General features: G+C 36.4%; 1 protein-coding gene across 5 annotated transcripts in view; it reads left to right on the top strand.

Annotated features, from left to right (window-relative positions):
- LOC136837308 (signal-induced proliferation-associated 1-like protein 1) overlaps positions 1–17,607 on the top strand; it is a 338,251-nt gene that overhangs the window by 247,764 nt on the left and 72,880 nt on the right. For 3 of the 5 annotated variants that reach the window (XM_067102054.1, XM_067102052.1, XM_067102051.1), the window contains 2 exons: positions 111–246; positions 11,224–11,394. In XM_067102054.1, the coding sequence (XP_066958155.1) occupies positions 111–246; positions 11,224–11,394 (307 nt within the window). Of the gene's footprint in view, positions 1–77; positions 247–11,223; positions 11,395–17,607 lie in introns of all 5 variants that reach the window. The other 2 variants (XM_067102053.1, XM_067102050.1) reach the window with 1 other exon arrangement.

The raw sequence follows: 17,607 nt of genomic DNA, 5'->3' as shown, positions 1-17,607 counted from the left end.
AGAAAGTTTTTATTATATAATAATATCATGGGGATCTTGTCATTTTATTAGGGTCACCTCCCATTGCTTATGTTCAGGTATGATCGAAGCTTGTCACCTCCACGTTCCAGTAACAGCTCTGGATATGGGACTGGCAGTTCTTCAAGATCCTTCAGTATTGATCAGCGTAGTAGCAATACACAGGAGTACCATGAACCTTCAAGAATACACCAGTCGGAGTATATTGCAGAACGCCAAAACCAACAGGTGAGTGGAAACATTTTCATAAATAATTCACTCTTTGATTCATATGCAAATGTAGTTTTCTCATCATTCTAGGAACTACTTCCCTCTTGGATTGCAAAGAAAATAAAATCTTAGCCAAAGCTATCCTGAACATTAGCAGTGCATAATATAGCTTATAAAATTTAGGGACACACAAAGCAATTTATATTGGTTCCAAATAGTCATCAGGTGTAGAATTTACTACTATATTTAATAATATAAGAATCAGATCTCTTTACCAAATAATGCTGTATTTTGCGTATGTGGGCATTAAAGGAAATGGATAAAGCAGTCAAAAGTGCAGCGACTGTGACCAGATGAAAAATATCCATGTCTATCAGTCACTATACAGCATATCCAAAACCCATCATCTGTAATAATAATGGCATTGAAATTGACCTAATACATCATTGGTTTATACAAATAGAAAAGAATACCTTGCTGAAGTAGTTGTAACTTGGCTTCAAACTGGATACAGTTGTTTCACCCATGGCTACTTGAGTATCCCATTTGATCCAATCCCTGTATGAAGCGATTAGGAAGACCAACCATGTTCTTCAAAGACAAATTTAAACTTTACTTATTTACTAGATCTTGGTGCATTGTTTTAAATCTACTGAAAATCATTTAGCTTTAAGGAAATTGTTCTCCTTTATCAAAGGGAATAAAACTTGATCAAAGTTTTACAGGGATAGATTTTTTACTTCAAGTTTCTGCTGGATCTTGTGACTACTTAACCATTCTTGTGTGTTTTGGTTATGCTGCCCAAATGCTGTTCATTAGGGGTCAGTTAATCATTTGGTGTGGAACATGAAGGTTAAGCATTTGAAATTGCTTCAAGTTAGGGAGAAAGTCTGGATCATTAGCTACCTTACAAATCTGGGGAGTTCAGTTTCCCCACTTACATGGATGGCATTTATCCTGTCTAAAGCATTAGAAGATTTGTTTTCATCCACTGTTGGTGCAGTATCAAGTTAGTAAGTATCTCCTTTATCACCCTTTAGTACTTATGTTATTGCTTCTGTATAATGGTTTCCTCGACTTGAAATTCATTTGTGGTCCAAATGCCTTCTATGTATGGCTGTTGAATTAAATTGTTTCTACTGTTAACATCAGTGACTTTACAATATTGCACTCAAGGCTTCTTCGAGTGTCCTCCTTTAGGGCAGATTGCAATTGTTTGAAGTTTATAATATATATTGTTTTTTTTTCTCCTTTATTTTCCCCAGTTTTTTATTAACAAAGGTATTTATAGATATAGTAAGATTATCTAAAAATTTATGCTGTTTTATCCCCAAGAACCATGACTTGGAAGTCTTACAGAAGAGGGGTCTTGCTTCTCATTTGTTTTCCAGGGGCCTGGTCTATTAATTTGGTTTTCCAGTGACAACGAAGTTTGTTTTAACTTACTGTTTTTCCAGTGTCGGACAGTCGCACAAGACACTTCTCACCGCAACTCCCCAGAGCTGTAGGGAGAGGGTTAGTGCACAATTCACTAATGGTGTAGGCAACGCGAGCAAGGTTCTAGTCAAACTCGCTCCCTAAGCCAGACTCACTATCCAAGCCACTCACTACTGGACCAGATTTGTCACCAAGACAGGTTCAAGACCAGTGGACAGGTTCACCCTAGACCCAGACTTCCGACCGAGCCAGACGAAGGACCATAATTGGGGTGAGCGCCATGTGAGTACTTCAAGCCAAGCTCACAATTGCTATTGAGGTTTGCGGCCTGTTCGTTTAGTATTGCTTCCAATCTGCAGATCAGGTTCATGTTGGCAGCTGGGAAGATGTTGCCCTTCCCAGCCCTCCTTTGGAATCCTTTGGATGAGCCTTCATTGTTTCTGCGCTCAGGATGTTCATGCTGTTTTTTCCACCTCTTGGGGACTCTGTGCCAGTAGGGGATTAAGAGTAGTGGCGCCAAGCCTGATATCTCTCCTTGACTGACAGCAACTTGTCCCGCTCATAGACCACTCAACCTGGAAGGTTCATGTGCAGCAGGCACCATTCCTGTTGGAAATTGCACATTCAACTTTGGATTCTAGCAGGGAGGGAGACTACATGTTTTAGATCACCCTGCAGAATGTTTACTGACACATACTATCTACCACAATACGAGGGAGTTTCCTCAGTTCATGTACCATCAGACAGGCTTCAGTTTATATCCTTTTGCTTTGGCCTAATAATGACCTTAGGCCCTCAAAAGGGTGGGTGGGCATTGGTCTTAGCCTGGACACATTCCCCAGGAGATAACACTGCAGAGGTATTGGGATGTTTAACTGATTCCCTCCTCGTTGGAATGGAGGGTATTAAACAAGGAAAGGTGACAGCTGGTGACAGGAGTTGGAGATAACTGCTGATTGCCAGAAGTCAGACTTAGTCCCAAGACAGAAGATCAGGTATATAGGGATGATACTAGCCACGTTGGCAGCAGAGTAATGACTAGCTCCGACAAGGATAGACAACCTAAAACATTAAAGAGGTTTAACTCATGAAGCACTCAATCTTGTTCATGGTCACTTTGGTAAGAAGACCCATCTTATTAAGAGTATTGGAGTTATTGTAGCATTTAAGAACGATAAAACAATGAAATGTACATATAAAGAACTCGTGATAACTTTTTTAATGGTCAAACTGGAAAAACACTGGAAAAGATAATAGAACAGCATAAAGGTGTTTAAGATACACACAAGTGAACAGTGGACTTTTTGTGCATGGTGGCAAGAACAATCATACAATCAACTGGGCAGGGGGAAAAAAGATAGCTTATTCTAATAATGCACTGAAAAGGAATATCATTGAGTCTAATTTTATAAAAGAAAGTTATGGTTGTAACATGAATATAAGTCAAATCATGCATAAACTTGTTCCCATAATTTCAAAATGAATATGTAAAATGATTAAATTTTAAGGAAGGTAGTAGAAATGTATTTGAAAAATATCATTTGTACAAATATATATATATATATATATATATATATATATATATATATATATATATATATATATATATATATATATATATAATATAAACCATGGGCCTGTCGGATAATGGCAAAATCCAGATAATAACAAGTAAAAAATCTAGGGGGTGTTCATGGGCAACTCAGTACCCTTCCCCACCTATCCTTGTCAATGCCACATAACGGTAAACACTCACTATGCTTATAAACAACAACCATCACACTTTAAACTGAAAACTTTATGCAAATGGCAGTTATCTACCTTTTTTCCCCATATTTGTAACAAAATATACTGCACAAATGCACTCTGAAAAAAAATGCAACCCCTTCATTTCTCTCTCTTGTAAATGACACAGTTCAGTAGGCAGGTAGCCTACCTGTGTTTTTACTTACAGAATCCAGTTATACTGTATTATCTTATATCATCATCTTAACATGTATAAAAAACAGCCGTCCAGCCACCACTTGTAATATTTACGTTCTCAAAATCAGCTGATTGAGCCTACTTGGGAAAAAATTTGGAAACTAATATTTTAGTTGCTGAAAGAAATGAATGTATTAGTAGAATTATTTTTTATTTCTGTAGATAAATATAAAACAGGAATGCAAAGTAAAAAGGTAAAATGAGGATATCCTTTAAGGCAGTGTTACTGTACTATTTGTGAATTATTTTAAAATATCACTGTTATTTTAGGGATATGACCCATTGATTGTTACATAATTCTATAGATATGTACTTGTGGCCATGTCGGCCTTTCTTAACCCTTTAATGCCGACTGGGTGTATTTCACGTCGACAAAAATTGTCTGTCGGGTGCCGAGTGGACGTAAAATATGTTGACTACAAAAAGTTTTAAATATTCGCGGAAAAATACTTATAGGCTTAGTTTGCGAAAATTTTTAAATCACGTGCCTTGAGGGATGCTGGGAGTTCACGGATCACGCTGTTGTTTTGTTTACAAGCGTGACCCAGCTGCGCATGCGCGAATTTCTTTCTTCTCCCACTAGAAAGCATCAGCGACGCATCGTCAGAGAGCGATTTCTTGACGCGTCCGTGTTTTGCCGAACTTGTGCAAGTGTTAGCATGTTTGTAACGCAATAGGACATAAGTAGAGATGTCCCAACGTCGTCAGGACTCTGAAAGGAGCGTATTGCCTGTCAGTAGTGAGCATGTGAGACGCGTTTTAGACTTGGATGCTGGAGAGGGACCCAGCACCCAAGGTGATCCATCTTATGAGCGCTGTGCTGTACAGCTTTGACTCGACCGAAATGGTAGAAAAATGCAATTGTAAGCTAAAACTCTTGCATTCTAGTAATATTCAATCATTTACCTTCATTTTGCAACAAACGAGAAGTCTCCAGCACAATATTTCGATATATGGTGAATTTTTTAAAAAACTTTTTCCTTATGTCCGTGCACGCTAACTCTGTTGAAAATCTCAGAAATTCTTTAGTCACTTTGTTGTAATTTTTGCACCGTTTTCTATTAGCTGGTACGTACAGTTTTATATATGAAAATGTGCACAATTTCATGTAGAATACAACAAAAATAACTCATGGTTGTAGCTTTTATCAGTTTTGAAATATTTTTATATAAATCAGGGGTGTCAAACTCATTTTGGTTCAGGGGCCACATACAGTCCATCTGATCTCTAGTGGGCCGGACCAGTAAAATAATTGCAAAATAACCTTTGTTATCTCCAAATATATAGCTTTTTTTTCAGTAGGTTACTATGCTTTATCACTCAGCCTACAATGGATCTATATTAGCTTATTGCATATATATTCACAGAGAAGCCAATGGAAATAAAATATTTTCAATTTCATTAACAATTTTTTTTTTTAATGGATATCTTTTTACCTCTGACCATCTGAAGTTAACTCACCACACTAATCTCAAGAGGGAGCTATGAAGAAAGTTAGCATCCTGCCTTAAAAATGTAAATGTGCACATTTATGAAAAATAAAATACAATTAACAAACATAAAAGTTATAGCAGTGCAAGAACAATAAGATTAGACTACATCAGATCAAACAGTTTTGTAGGCTAGGCCTACTGAAGGTGAGAATGAAACCAGAGTAATCTTATTTTCAAAGAACTGTATTTTTCATACTCCAAACATTTGTGAATATTAGTAATTAGGCCCAGGCCTCCATGCTAATTAACATCCCATCCCACTCTCTCTCACCAAAATCTATCGGCTGCTACTAGCTCCTGACACTTGGCATCTTTTAGCATTCACAAGTACATCAATATCAGGTTTTAAATCCTGAGTAGCAACACATTTCACAATGTCATTCAAGTGTCCATTTGTTAACCTTGAGCGGTGCTTTGTTTTATTGAGGTTCATTACAGAGAATGCCTGTTCACACAGATAGGTAGTCCCAAACATGGATAAAATCTTTGCAGCCAGGGATGTTAATCTAGGGTACCCTGGCAAGAGATATTGATAAAACGTATCCAAGCCCACTGACGCAAATTTCTGCTTCATATTGAAATCACATTGCAAGTCAATTACCTCGAGTTGGATATCAGCAGGCATATCAGAAGCCTTGACTGTAAATGGCGAGCGAAAAATGCAAATTCATTTTCAAGTTCACTAAAGATCTGCAACCTCTGCTCAAACTCTTGCAACAATCCTGTTATTTTGTCTTTGTATTGATCCAAATCAGCATTAAGACCAGTCACATGCATAGCTGTGAGACATGGAAAATGAGAGGTGTCACCGTTAGACAGCTGTGTCTCCCAGAGTGACAGTTTCAACTTGAATGATCGTATGTTTTCATAATACTGAGTGACAACTTTTTTGCGGCCCTGCAACATTTTGTTAAGATTATTGAGATGCTGTGTAATATCTACCATAAAGGCAAGATCCTGCACCCATTCTAGGCATTTAAGTTCCTTTACTGGGTTGCCCTTTTTCTCCATGAACTGTCCAATTTCCTCTCTTAATTCAAAGAAGCGCTTGAGTACGGCACCTGGGCTTAACCACCGTACTTCAGTGTGGTATGGTAGGCCAGCTGGAATGTCATTATCACTGAGAAAACAGTCAAACTGACGGTGATTCAAACCTCGTGCTATAATGAAATTTACAGTTTGCACAACCACACTCATAACATGATCCATTTTAGTGTTTTGCAGCACAACGCTTCCTGATGCAAAATACAATGAAATGTCCAAAAGTCTTGTCCTCCATTCGTAGCCTGCACTTTCTCTCTGAACTTTGTTGCAACACCTGCCTTTCTCCCAACCATTGATGGGGCGCCATCTGTAGCCAAGCTGACAGCACGGGACCAGTCCACTCCGGCCTTGTCCAGCACTCTAATGAGAGCTGAAGATGTCATTTGCTGTTGTAGTGTCCTTCATAGGCACCAACTCAAGGAACTCCTCAGTGATGGTCAAAGTCTCATCAACACTACGAATAAATATGGCCAGTTGAGCAACATCTGTAACATCGGTGCTCTCATCAATTGCAACTGAAAATGCAATAAATGACTTGATTTTGTCATTCATTTGCCGGCCCAAGTCTCCTGAGAGATCTTCAACCCTATCTGCAACAGTGTTCCTTGATAGACTAATGTTGGCAAAGGCAGGTCTCTTTTCAGGACACACAACTTCTGCAGCCTTCAGCATGCATGTTTTCACGAACTCACCATCAGAAAATGGCTTGGATGCTTGCACCAACTCGTTAGCAATAAGGTAGCTAGCTTTCACTGCTGCATCACTGACCTCACGGCTGCGAGTAAATGCAGACTGCTGTTTCTTCAGACCAGTTAATAATTCGTTTATCTTCTCTTTTCTTAGTTGTCCTTGCAAATGGTGATACTTTTCTTCATGATGAGTCTCATAGTGGCGCCAAATATTATATTCTTTGAGCACTGAAACTTGTTGATTACATACCAAGCACACTGGTTTTGTATTCACCTCTGTGAATAAATAATACTGAGTCCATTTTTCCTGGAAAACTCTGCACGCTGTGTCCACTTTTCTTCTTTTTGACAAAGACATTTTGGTAATGGGGGTGTCAGTCGAATTTCTCGGACCATGCAAGATAAGATGCTTGCGTGAAAGAAGTGACTACCAGACTGCCCAAGTTATGTGCAGCAGCAGCAGCAGCAGTAACAGCTCCTGTTGGGGTAATCGTTGATAAACTCGTGCGTGTATGGAACAGGGATCGCGTACAGAAAAGATCAGACTACACTCGAATCACAGAACGCAGTTCGATTTTTTTTTTTTTTTTTAGAGAGATGTTGAGATTATGCTACATGGTACAGGCAGTATGATACATGATACGAACAAAGACCCTCATTTATGATACATGTACCATAATTATGGTGCACATGGCAACCCTGCCGCCAGCTCAAGGTGTCAGTGAGTGAAGCTATCTAGCGATGTGATTGGTGGAAACTAAGTTTTGATCTAAACTTGGCTGCAAAGCGCTAAAATGAATAAATAAATTGGTAAATAAATAGATAAATAAATAAAAAACGAATTAAAAAATATATAAGTAGATGAATGAATGAATAGATAAGTAGGTGAATAAATAAAGAAATAATAAATAGAAAAAAATTTGACAAATAGATAAAAATACTGTATTGTGAGGTGTGTGTGTGTGTTTGCATGTTTGTTTTTTGTTTGTGTGTACGCGCGCACATTCATCAGCAGTTCATACCGGCCCACGGGCCATATGTTTGACACCCCTGATATAAATCATGATAAGTGCCTAAATTTCAACCTTCAGTCAACTTTGACTCGGCCGAAATGGTCGAAAAATGCAATTGTAAGCTAAAACTCTTACATTCTAGTAATATTCAATCATTTACCTTCATTTTGCAACAAACGAGAAGTCTCTAGCACAATATTTCGATTTATGGTGAATTTAAAAAAAAAACATTTCCCTATGTCCGCGCGCGCTAACTCTGCTAAAAATCTCAGAAATTCTTTAGTCACTTTGTCGCAATTTTTGCACCATTTTCTATTAGCTGTTACATAAAGTTTTATATATCAAAATGTGTGCAATTTCATGTAGAATACAACAAAAAATAATTCATGTTGCACCTTTTATCAGGATTTGAGCTATTCACGGGGGTGGGGGTCAGGAACGCATCCCCTGCGAATACGGGGTTCACTGTGTATATATATATATATATATATATATATATATATATATATATATATATATATATATATATATATATATATATATATATATATATATATATATATATATATGGCCAGGAATGGATTATCCATTTTCAGTTATTTCTTATATAATGTTTTGCACCTTCTATCAGGATTTGAGCTAAGGTTGGTCTGGTAATGACTGGTGGCCAGGAATATATTAATCCATTTTCAGTTATTTCTTACATAACTCATGGTTGCACCTTCTATCATATATTTGAGCTATTAGGGGCAGCGGCTGGTCTATATAATATATATATATATATATATTATAGGGGGTTAGTGTGTGTATATATATATATATATATAATATATATATATATACTATATATATATATATATATACATATATACAGTAGAACCCGGTCCTCAACGCTAAGTCGTTTCCAGAAGAAGCGTCAAGATTCAATTTAGTCGAATCCTGAATTAATTTCTCCCATAAGAAATAACTGAAAATGGATTAATCCATTCCTGGCCACCAGTCATTACCCCAACCTTGCCTTTTTATACAAAACATTACACAGATTACATTAAATAAGTTCAGAGTTGAATAACTTACTGTATCAGAAGCACTTTTTACATTTTTAAATGCATACTGTATAAAAAAAAAATTGGCCTACGACCATTGCAGCCGTATTACCGATGGTAGACTGAGCGCCATAGGCTAGGCTAGGTAGCCTATAGGCACTACCAGAATGTACTGTAACGGGCACACACGAAAACTGTTGTTAATAATGATAACATTGAAAAACAAGCCTGATTATCACAGTAAATTAATAATACAGTATTTATAAGCTGAATTACTGTATGTCTGTTATCATAAAATTAAGAAAAATTTCCTAAATTACATCAGAACTCGGCAGCTTGTGGCATGAGCAGATGTAAACAAACCACAGCGCCACCCTGGTGGTGTACCACTGTACTAATTACATAAACATTGTTTACATTGAGTATTTATGGTAAATTTCATACAGAGTCTACTGGAATAGTGTACAGAATCACTGTAAAACATCTTTCAGTAAATATTATGATACCCTAACATATTGGGACCCATGATTGGATGAAAATTCAGTGCAGAAAGCCCCAAAAAATTTATATACCTGTAAAAGGTGTACTTCTCCAAACAACAGCAGCAGCAGTGTATGTTGGCTTGAAATGCTTTTAAATACGCATGGGAAGAATGCCACCAACAACACCAACTAGCAGCAGCCACCCGAAATTTTTTTCTACAAACATCATATGATTCATCGGTCGGATTCGGTTTGTTGTTTTGAGCTCAAAAATTTACTCAAATTTACTCAACATGAGAGTTCTAGTACGGTCGAGGAAAGGTTCTACTGTATTATATATATATATTATATATATGCGGTCGAGGACTATAGGTTCTACTATATATATATATATATATATATACATATACATACATACATATACATATATATACACATATACACACATACATATACTTATATATACATATATATATATACATATATACAGGATATTGTTCTGTGTATTAATACAAGTACTAACAGGACCCCATTAAAACTGGATGGTATCTAGCACAGATATTTAATCAGTAGAAGTTTCAAGCTTTCCAGGACTAACAGTCTTCATTGTCAAGTCCTAGAAAGCTTGTAACTTTAAGTGATTAAACATCTCCACTAGATACCACCCAGTTGTAATAAAAGTCTTGTTGAAGTCTTGTTATATATAAATATATATATATATATATATATATATATATATATATATATATATATATATATATATATATATATATATATATATATTTTTATATATATGTATGTATGTATGTAGTTAATGGCATTGTTTGCAGATACTGTCATCTTATCAGGACTTTGAATCAGTCTATAATTATTTTTCTCTTCTGGCAAGCTTGTCAGGAATAAGGAAAAATAATTTGGAATGCTTTTCGTTACTTTTTTTTTTTTCTAGTCGGCATACAGTTTCACCACCTCTCGGCAGCTTCAGCAGGATTGGATTATAAATCGAAATGAGTTTTTATTGCTCTATGCTGATGTTTGAATTTCAGTTATGGCTTCATTGGGATACTGAATTTCTGTTAGTCGGCGGGTCTCATTCTTTCACTGGCCGCTCCATAGGCCATGTCCTTTGCTGAGGCTTGCACCCGAGGGTGTGATCCCCATCTCTGGCCAATAATTTTGATTTGCCGTGTTGTCGGTAGTCGTGTCCAGGGGAGTTCTGTTGCTCGTGTCTCCCTTCTCACAAATGTCCTGTGGTTTCCTTGAAGAAGGGAGGATGTAGTCCATGTTCCTCTGTAGGTTTAACATAGGCCATTGGTGATTTATACTCACAGCTTCTGTTATTTTCAATCTGTGGAACCAGGCTTCTCTGTGCACGATCTCTGCGAAGTCTAATAATTCTTCTAGCGTCAGGTTATGACACAGATTGCAAGTAGCAGATGCTGTGAGTATTAATCAACAACAGCCTACATTAAATACACAGAAGAACACAGACTTCATTCTCCCTTCTTCAAGGAAACCACAGGACATCTGTGAAAATCTGAAGGGAGACACGAGCGACAGAACACCCTTGGACACGACTACCGACAACGAATCAAGACTGGCCAGAGACAGGAATCACTACCTTCCCCACCCCCTTGTATGCAAGCCTCAGTATAGGACATATCCTATGGAGTGCCAGGAATGCCCACGGTGGTTATCATGTAGCTCCATATCGAATTATAATCTAGTTTTCACAGTACATTTTTTGTATCAAAAAAAAAAAAAATAGGAAAAAATTAAACATTTTGATCATTTTTATTTCCTGACAGAACAACAATATGGGAGATTATGATCGAACTGTTGATTATGAAAGAACTTTTGACTACACGGGAACTCTCTCAAGCACAAGCTCAGGTCACTCTAGTGACCGTTGGCCAGAACACCTTGAAGATCAGGCTGTCCTGGATTCTCCACCACCCTTACCTGCAAGATCCTCTCAGGTCAGTATTGTCTGCATAATTCTGAGATTTTGTAAAATTAGTAATACAAAATGTTGATTGCCTTAGTTTTTATTGCGTCTTGTATTTTGTCTTAACCATTATTGAGTAAGTTGCATACCCAGAGAAATTTCCTTTACCCAATCCTAGTGGATGGATGGATATTGTGCACTACTTACTAATGTGATCACTGTGCTAAATATTTTTTATATGTACTAAATGTTGATAATTATATACTAAATGTTGGTCACTTACTTACTAAATATTTTTATTACAATCTACTAAGTATTGAAATGATTTTTAGTCAAAATTAGAGTAATATAATATTTGCAGTTTACTTTCACACTCAGATTTGATTGCCCATTTACCACAATGCTACTGTCACAGTCTTCTAATTTCAGGTCAACTAACTTGATTAAATTTCCGAACTTAATCTTTCATCAAAACTGATATTGTGTTGAGGTAAATTTTGGTGAATCCTATTACCTTCAGCTTCATTTTTATATATTTTTTCTTGTTTTCCTTAATTGCTGGTTGACAAAAGCATTTTGTATTCTGATTTAATTTTGAATGAAATCCTGTATAAAAGTGCACATTTGCATGGCTGCATCGTCATGTAATACAGTAGGTTAATCTTCCCATGCAACCACACGGGCTAGTCTGGTGTTTTTCAGGCCTCTGTAAAGCATGTTGAAAATTATTCTTTTTGTTAGTTTTCCTTGTATTGAGAATAATAAAAATGAGAAGTTCTGTAGTCAAGGAGAAGATTCTTTGATACACACATCTTAGTATTTTTCCATTTTTTATAGCAATGCTGGTCCTTGTATGTTTGTGCCATTGTTACTTAGAATTTTTTTAGTATGTCCAAGAATGTTGTTATTTCCATGTAATAGGAAAGAGAAAAACAAGAAATCTTGGAGATCCATTTTTTTATTTTATAACTCTATGTCTTGCCTACTTCTCTAATTTTGTTTGTGAACTTTTGCCTGTCTGTTGTTCCATTAGGATGGCTGACAGCTCTTGTGTCCATGCAATGAACATAGCTCGAATTTTACTTTTACTCATGTCATGTTGTGGTGATGGAGAACTGCTTAAAATATGGTCAAGTTAATTAAACTAGATGAAACATTTAACAAGGTGTTTTGCAAGTACTGAGTGAAATTAAAATCATAAATGTAGCATAATGAAAAGTTTATGAGAATGAGCCCCAAATTGAAGGCACATGTTGCCCCATTAAGTATGGTTTTTATTTCTATTTTATTTTGCTTTTGTATTTTTATTTCTATTTTATTTTATTTTATTTTTTGGTCAATATTTAACAGGTGTTTTGTACTGAGTGAAATTAGAATCGTAAATGTAGCATAATTTTTGAAAATTTCTGTTTTTATTTTTTTTTATTTCTGTTTTATTTTGTTTTTATTTTTTTATTTCTATTTTATTTTATTTTATATTTTGTGGTCAAACTTATATTTTGTCAAGGTAAACTGCACTGAGCATTCAGTAAGGCAAAAATTCCCTTAAGAATTTTCAGTTGTTATTATCTCTCTTGTGCACTTTCCGATTATTCAGAAATGATCTGAAATAATGAAGAAGTAGGTATTGTATTGAATTAGAAGAAAATATCTTCTAATTATTACATGGAAGAGTTGCTTCAAGATTTTAACAAAACACGTAAGTTACAAAAGCCGAGAAGTTTTTGATAGATTTTAATTATGGTCATCATCATCATCATCATCATTCAAATCTCAGAAACTAGGTTACTTCATTTTAAATTAGGTGCCTCAACATGAAGAGGACCAAATAATCATCATAACATTGCTACAGTTAACCTTCTGAAAGGAATCCATGGTTCGTGTTAGAAGCAGCATAGATTTGACTTCTTACTTATCCATGTGAAAGCTGACACTGTAATGTATAACATTTTATTTTATTATTAAAACTACACCAAAACGGTAGAGTTTCTTTAATTCTCTTTGACCATGCATGGGAAAGGTTCAGTTCTGTTCGGTATTGTGTTTGAGTGACCCATTGTGCTAAATGGTTTGCAGATATCTCCCTTTGTGAATACAGTACATACCACCAAAATTAACTTCCTGATATTTTTCTGCAAGAATAACTTGTGAATTAAGTGTAGAACCTTCCTACTCAGGGACAGATCACTGTGACAGGTTTGAGAGTGAAGGTCAGAAAAATATTAATAATTTCTAGATAGTACAGTTAGCTAAATTTGTAGATAGTACAGTTAGCTAAATTGAACTGGGTGAAAAATATTTGTTACCATAAATCCATGACTTTTATATAGACTGCAAGTTCACAATCTCTTATCCAAAGCCCTTGGTGCCAGCTGTGTTTCAGTTTTGGGTTTTTTTAAATTTTGGAACTGAAGGCTCCTCCATAAATAAACAAGCACATTTTATTCCCAACAAACACATTCCGTAAAACTCAAAAATATGCACCATCGAAAAATATCATAATTTGTGTATGTACTCATGTATCATAGACCTTGTTTATCATGTGATCCATAAAATCTTATCCCAAAACATGATTTCATCTCATATATTATTGTGTATATGTAGTGAGATGCACTTTTGATAGATTACTTGAGACTATGCTTAATATGCAAGTTTCTTTTTAGGTACATTATACTAGGCTAGGCTTCCTATGCCGGTCTTAGTTTCGGTAGATTTCATTGATAATGTATATATGTAAGTTAGCTTTTAACTAATTGATAAGTCTTGAAGCAAATGTTCTGTAAGTGAAATGCAAAGCATCATCACATCCAACCTTGCTTACCAAACTTTTGGCTTATATAAGAATATTATTAACAACCACTTACTATTGTGTGGAAAACACTGTCATAAATAATAACACGTACTGACATAAACAACTGAATCGAGAAACAGCTGTTTGCCAATGTTAGTAATTGTAACTAACACACATTTATTAAGAGTTCTGTTACATTTCACAGCTTGCGAAAAACTTGGTTATTGTTCCGACGTGTACATGAACCTGCACTTTCGTATGTATGGAGTAATTTGCACTTACCTTGCTTCAGCTGTTACTGAATCGTCTCTGAAAAACAAAATCCTAATGCTAGACCTGGGTCATGTATGACCTGGATTGACCTACCTTTGTCCATTGTTCTTTGTGCCTAGTTGTCATCTGGCCATGTATGCCACACCTGGTTTACACCTTTACTTCTATAGAATATATCATTTTATTATCTGTGTTTTTAGTGTGTTGTTTTGTCCCTTGGTGCTGGACAAAGAAGTGGCATGCTCTAACGTGGAAGCCATGATTCATGTGTGGCTTTCTCTCTGAGTGAAGAGAATAGTGTGTCAAATAAGTGTTGTTTCTTTTTGGACAGTATTCCATCCATACCCATGTAAATAACGTAGTTGGGAAGTTTTTTCTCTCTTTGAGAGAAAATTCCCAGTGTTGGAAATAGTGAATGTTTGTTCCCACGTGGTCGTACATGCTTGTGAACCCACACCATACCTAGAGTTCATGTGCTATCTTCTCTTTCTTCCCCCGGTAATGGAAGAAAACAGGAAGCCCGAAGTATGTCTTTGTCCAGGCATAGATAAGCCCTGCAGTGGTTCATGTTTCCATTAGAAGTAGACTCCCATTCGTTTTGTATCTCATGCAGGGGTTGTGAATGTTCCCACGCGGAGTGTCAGGCATGGCAATTGCCTCAGTGGGGAAAGTATGAGAAAAAAAAAGGGAAGACCACCCCCATCTCCAGAGAACCTTCTCCAGTCCTCCCTTCCCCCTCGTCTTTTCTCCAGCAAACTCCTTCTCCATTCCCCATGACACCTGGTAAGGGCCTTTTTCCTCCTGCTAAGTCCACAGACAAGAATAAACCAGAACAAGTCTTGAAGGCCCTTTTGCAGTTCCTAAAGGAAGAGGTACGGGACAGCAGTGCAACCAAGTCATAGATGGTGAGCACGGGGACCAGCAAGAAGGGCAGGCCATAGTCGCCCTACAGCCCTTCCCAATTGATCAAGTACCAGAGGGTGGAAGAGCTGACTCTCCATTCAAGAAGCCATGCAGAAGAGAGATCCCACTCAGGAGAGTCAAACCTCTCCGTCCAGACCATTGACGGTGGCGGGACCTTCTTCAAAGAGACGTGAGAGAGACCGTCCGGGACTGACTTCCAGCAGACAAAGGTCATCACGCAGAAAGAGCCGCTCGAGAAGGGTGAGTGCGTCCCACTATAGTCAACCCCCGCTATTCGCAGTCTCGTAATTCGCAGCTTCACCAATTTGTGGATTTTTCTTAGGAACTTATTCTCAAATTATTTGTGAAAACTTGGCAGCTGGCGGGCATTTTCATCTCGAAATATTCACTAATTAGTGTATTTTGATGTTATTTTCATGACTAAATACACTTTTTGTTTTTATAAAAACTTGATTTACTAATTTTCAGATAATTTTAATGTAAACACAGCATAATATCATAAAATGTATTTGATTTTATGTATTTAATTACATACTGTACTGTACTGAAGTTGAGAATTCTAGTGTTTCCTGCTGTTCTGTAAAAAGAAATGGGACAGCCTCGGTGCTCTATGAGAGAAAATGGTTCTGATTGAATGTAGTGTATTTTGTTGTCATTTTCATGACTAAATGCATTTTTTATGGGAACATGATTTACTAATTTTCAGATGTTAATATTATAGTAAGCACAGCATAATATCATGAAATGTATTTTTGTTCAGTGTAATTAAGTACATACTGAACTTGTGAATTCCTAGTGTTTCCCCTGTTCTGTAAAAAGAAAATTGGAAAGCCTCAACACTCTATGAGAGAAAATGGCTCTGATTGAATGTAGGGAATACTTTTGAGTTTAGCTTTCACACTTAGCTGTAAGCCATATATTTTTAAGGGAAATGTTATAAGATGACTTTGAAATGATATTAAAATGTTTTAAGATGATAGTTTAAGGTATATTTGGTGTAGGGTTATGTTTGAACCATTAAATAAGCAGTTATAAATGGTTTTACAGGTAGTTTTTTGGTGTCTGACCTATTTAAATATGTAGTTATAAGAATTTTGGGGGGTGTTAAGCATTCGCAAATTTTAGCTATTTGTGCGGGGGCTTGTGGTACCTATCCCCCATGAATACCAGGAACACTGGTGCCACCACAGGAGCAGTTCATCCCAGCACACCGCCAGGAGGAGTTCCCAATTTGGCTCGGGAAGCAGGCTGTAAAGGCTCCCCTCCTCAAGGCAGAAGCGAGACAGAGTAGAGCTCAACTCCTCCTCACACCACTCTTGGCACTGTTCACCAATACGGGAAGCCGGTGAGAAATCAAAGAGATGTCACCACTCTCATTAACCCTTAAACACCAAGCCTCTATTTACAAAAACGTCTCCCGTTTGCCGGCAGCGTTCGGTGAGTTAGCGCCGAAGTGGAAAAAAAGTTTTTTTCAAAAAATCACAGCACGCTTAGTTTTTAAGATTAAGAGTTCATTTTAGGTCCTTTTTTTGTCATTGCCTGAAGTTCAGTATGCAACCATCAGAAATGAAAAAGATATCATTATCATATATAAATATTTAAATATATGACAGCGCAAAAAAAATTTTTCATATATAATTTTATACAAATCGCTCTGTGAGCAAAACGGTTAAAGCTAACGGGTTATTTTGTTTTTCTTTGTATTGTACACTAAATTGCGATGATTTTGGTATATAACAAATTGTAAAACGATCAAAGCAACACAGAGAAAATATTATCACAAAATGATGCATGAATTCGTAATGCGCGGACGTAAAAAATTTTTTTCAAAAATTCACCATAAATCGAAATATTGTGCTAGAGACTGCCTGTTTGTTGAAAAATGAAGCTAATTGATTGAATATTACTAGATTGTAAGTGTTTTAGCTTACAATTGCAGTTTTCGACCATTTTGGTCGAGTTAAAGTTGACCGAAAGTCAAATTTTTTCTATTTATCGTGATTTATATGAAAATATTTCAAAACTGATAAAAGCTACAACCATGAGTTATTTTCTGTTGTATTGTACATGAAATTGTGCACATTTTTATATATAAAACTTTATGTAACGACTAATATAAAGCAGTGCAAATATTACGACAACGTGACGAAAGAATTTCTGAGATGTTTGGCCGAGTTACCGCGCAGATGTAAGGAAAATGTTTTTTTCAAAAATTCACCATAAATCAAAATATTGTGCTAGAGACTTCCAATTTAT

Source organism: Macrobrachium rosenbergii, chromosome 58 (genome assembly GCF_040412425.1).
Source record: "Macrobrachium rosenbergii isolate ZJJX-2024 chromosome 58, ASM4041242v1, whole genome shotgun sequence".
Taxonomy (NCBI): Eukaryota; Metazoa; Arthropoda; class Malacostraca; order Decapoda; family Palaemonidae; genus Macrobrachium; species Macrobrachium rosenbergii.
The sequence above is the reverse complement of the archived record's forward strand: the minus strand, read 5'-3'. Positions and strand labels throughout refer to the sequence as shown.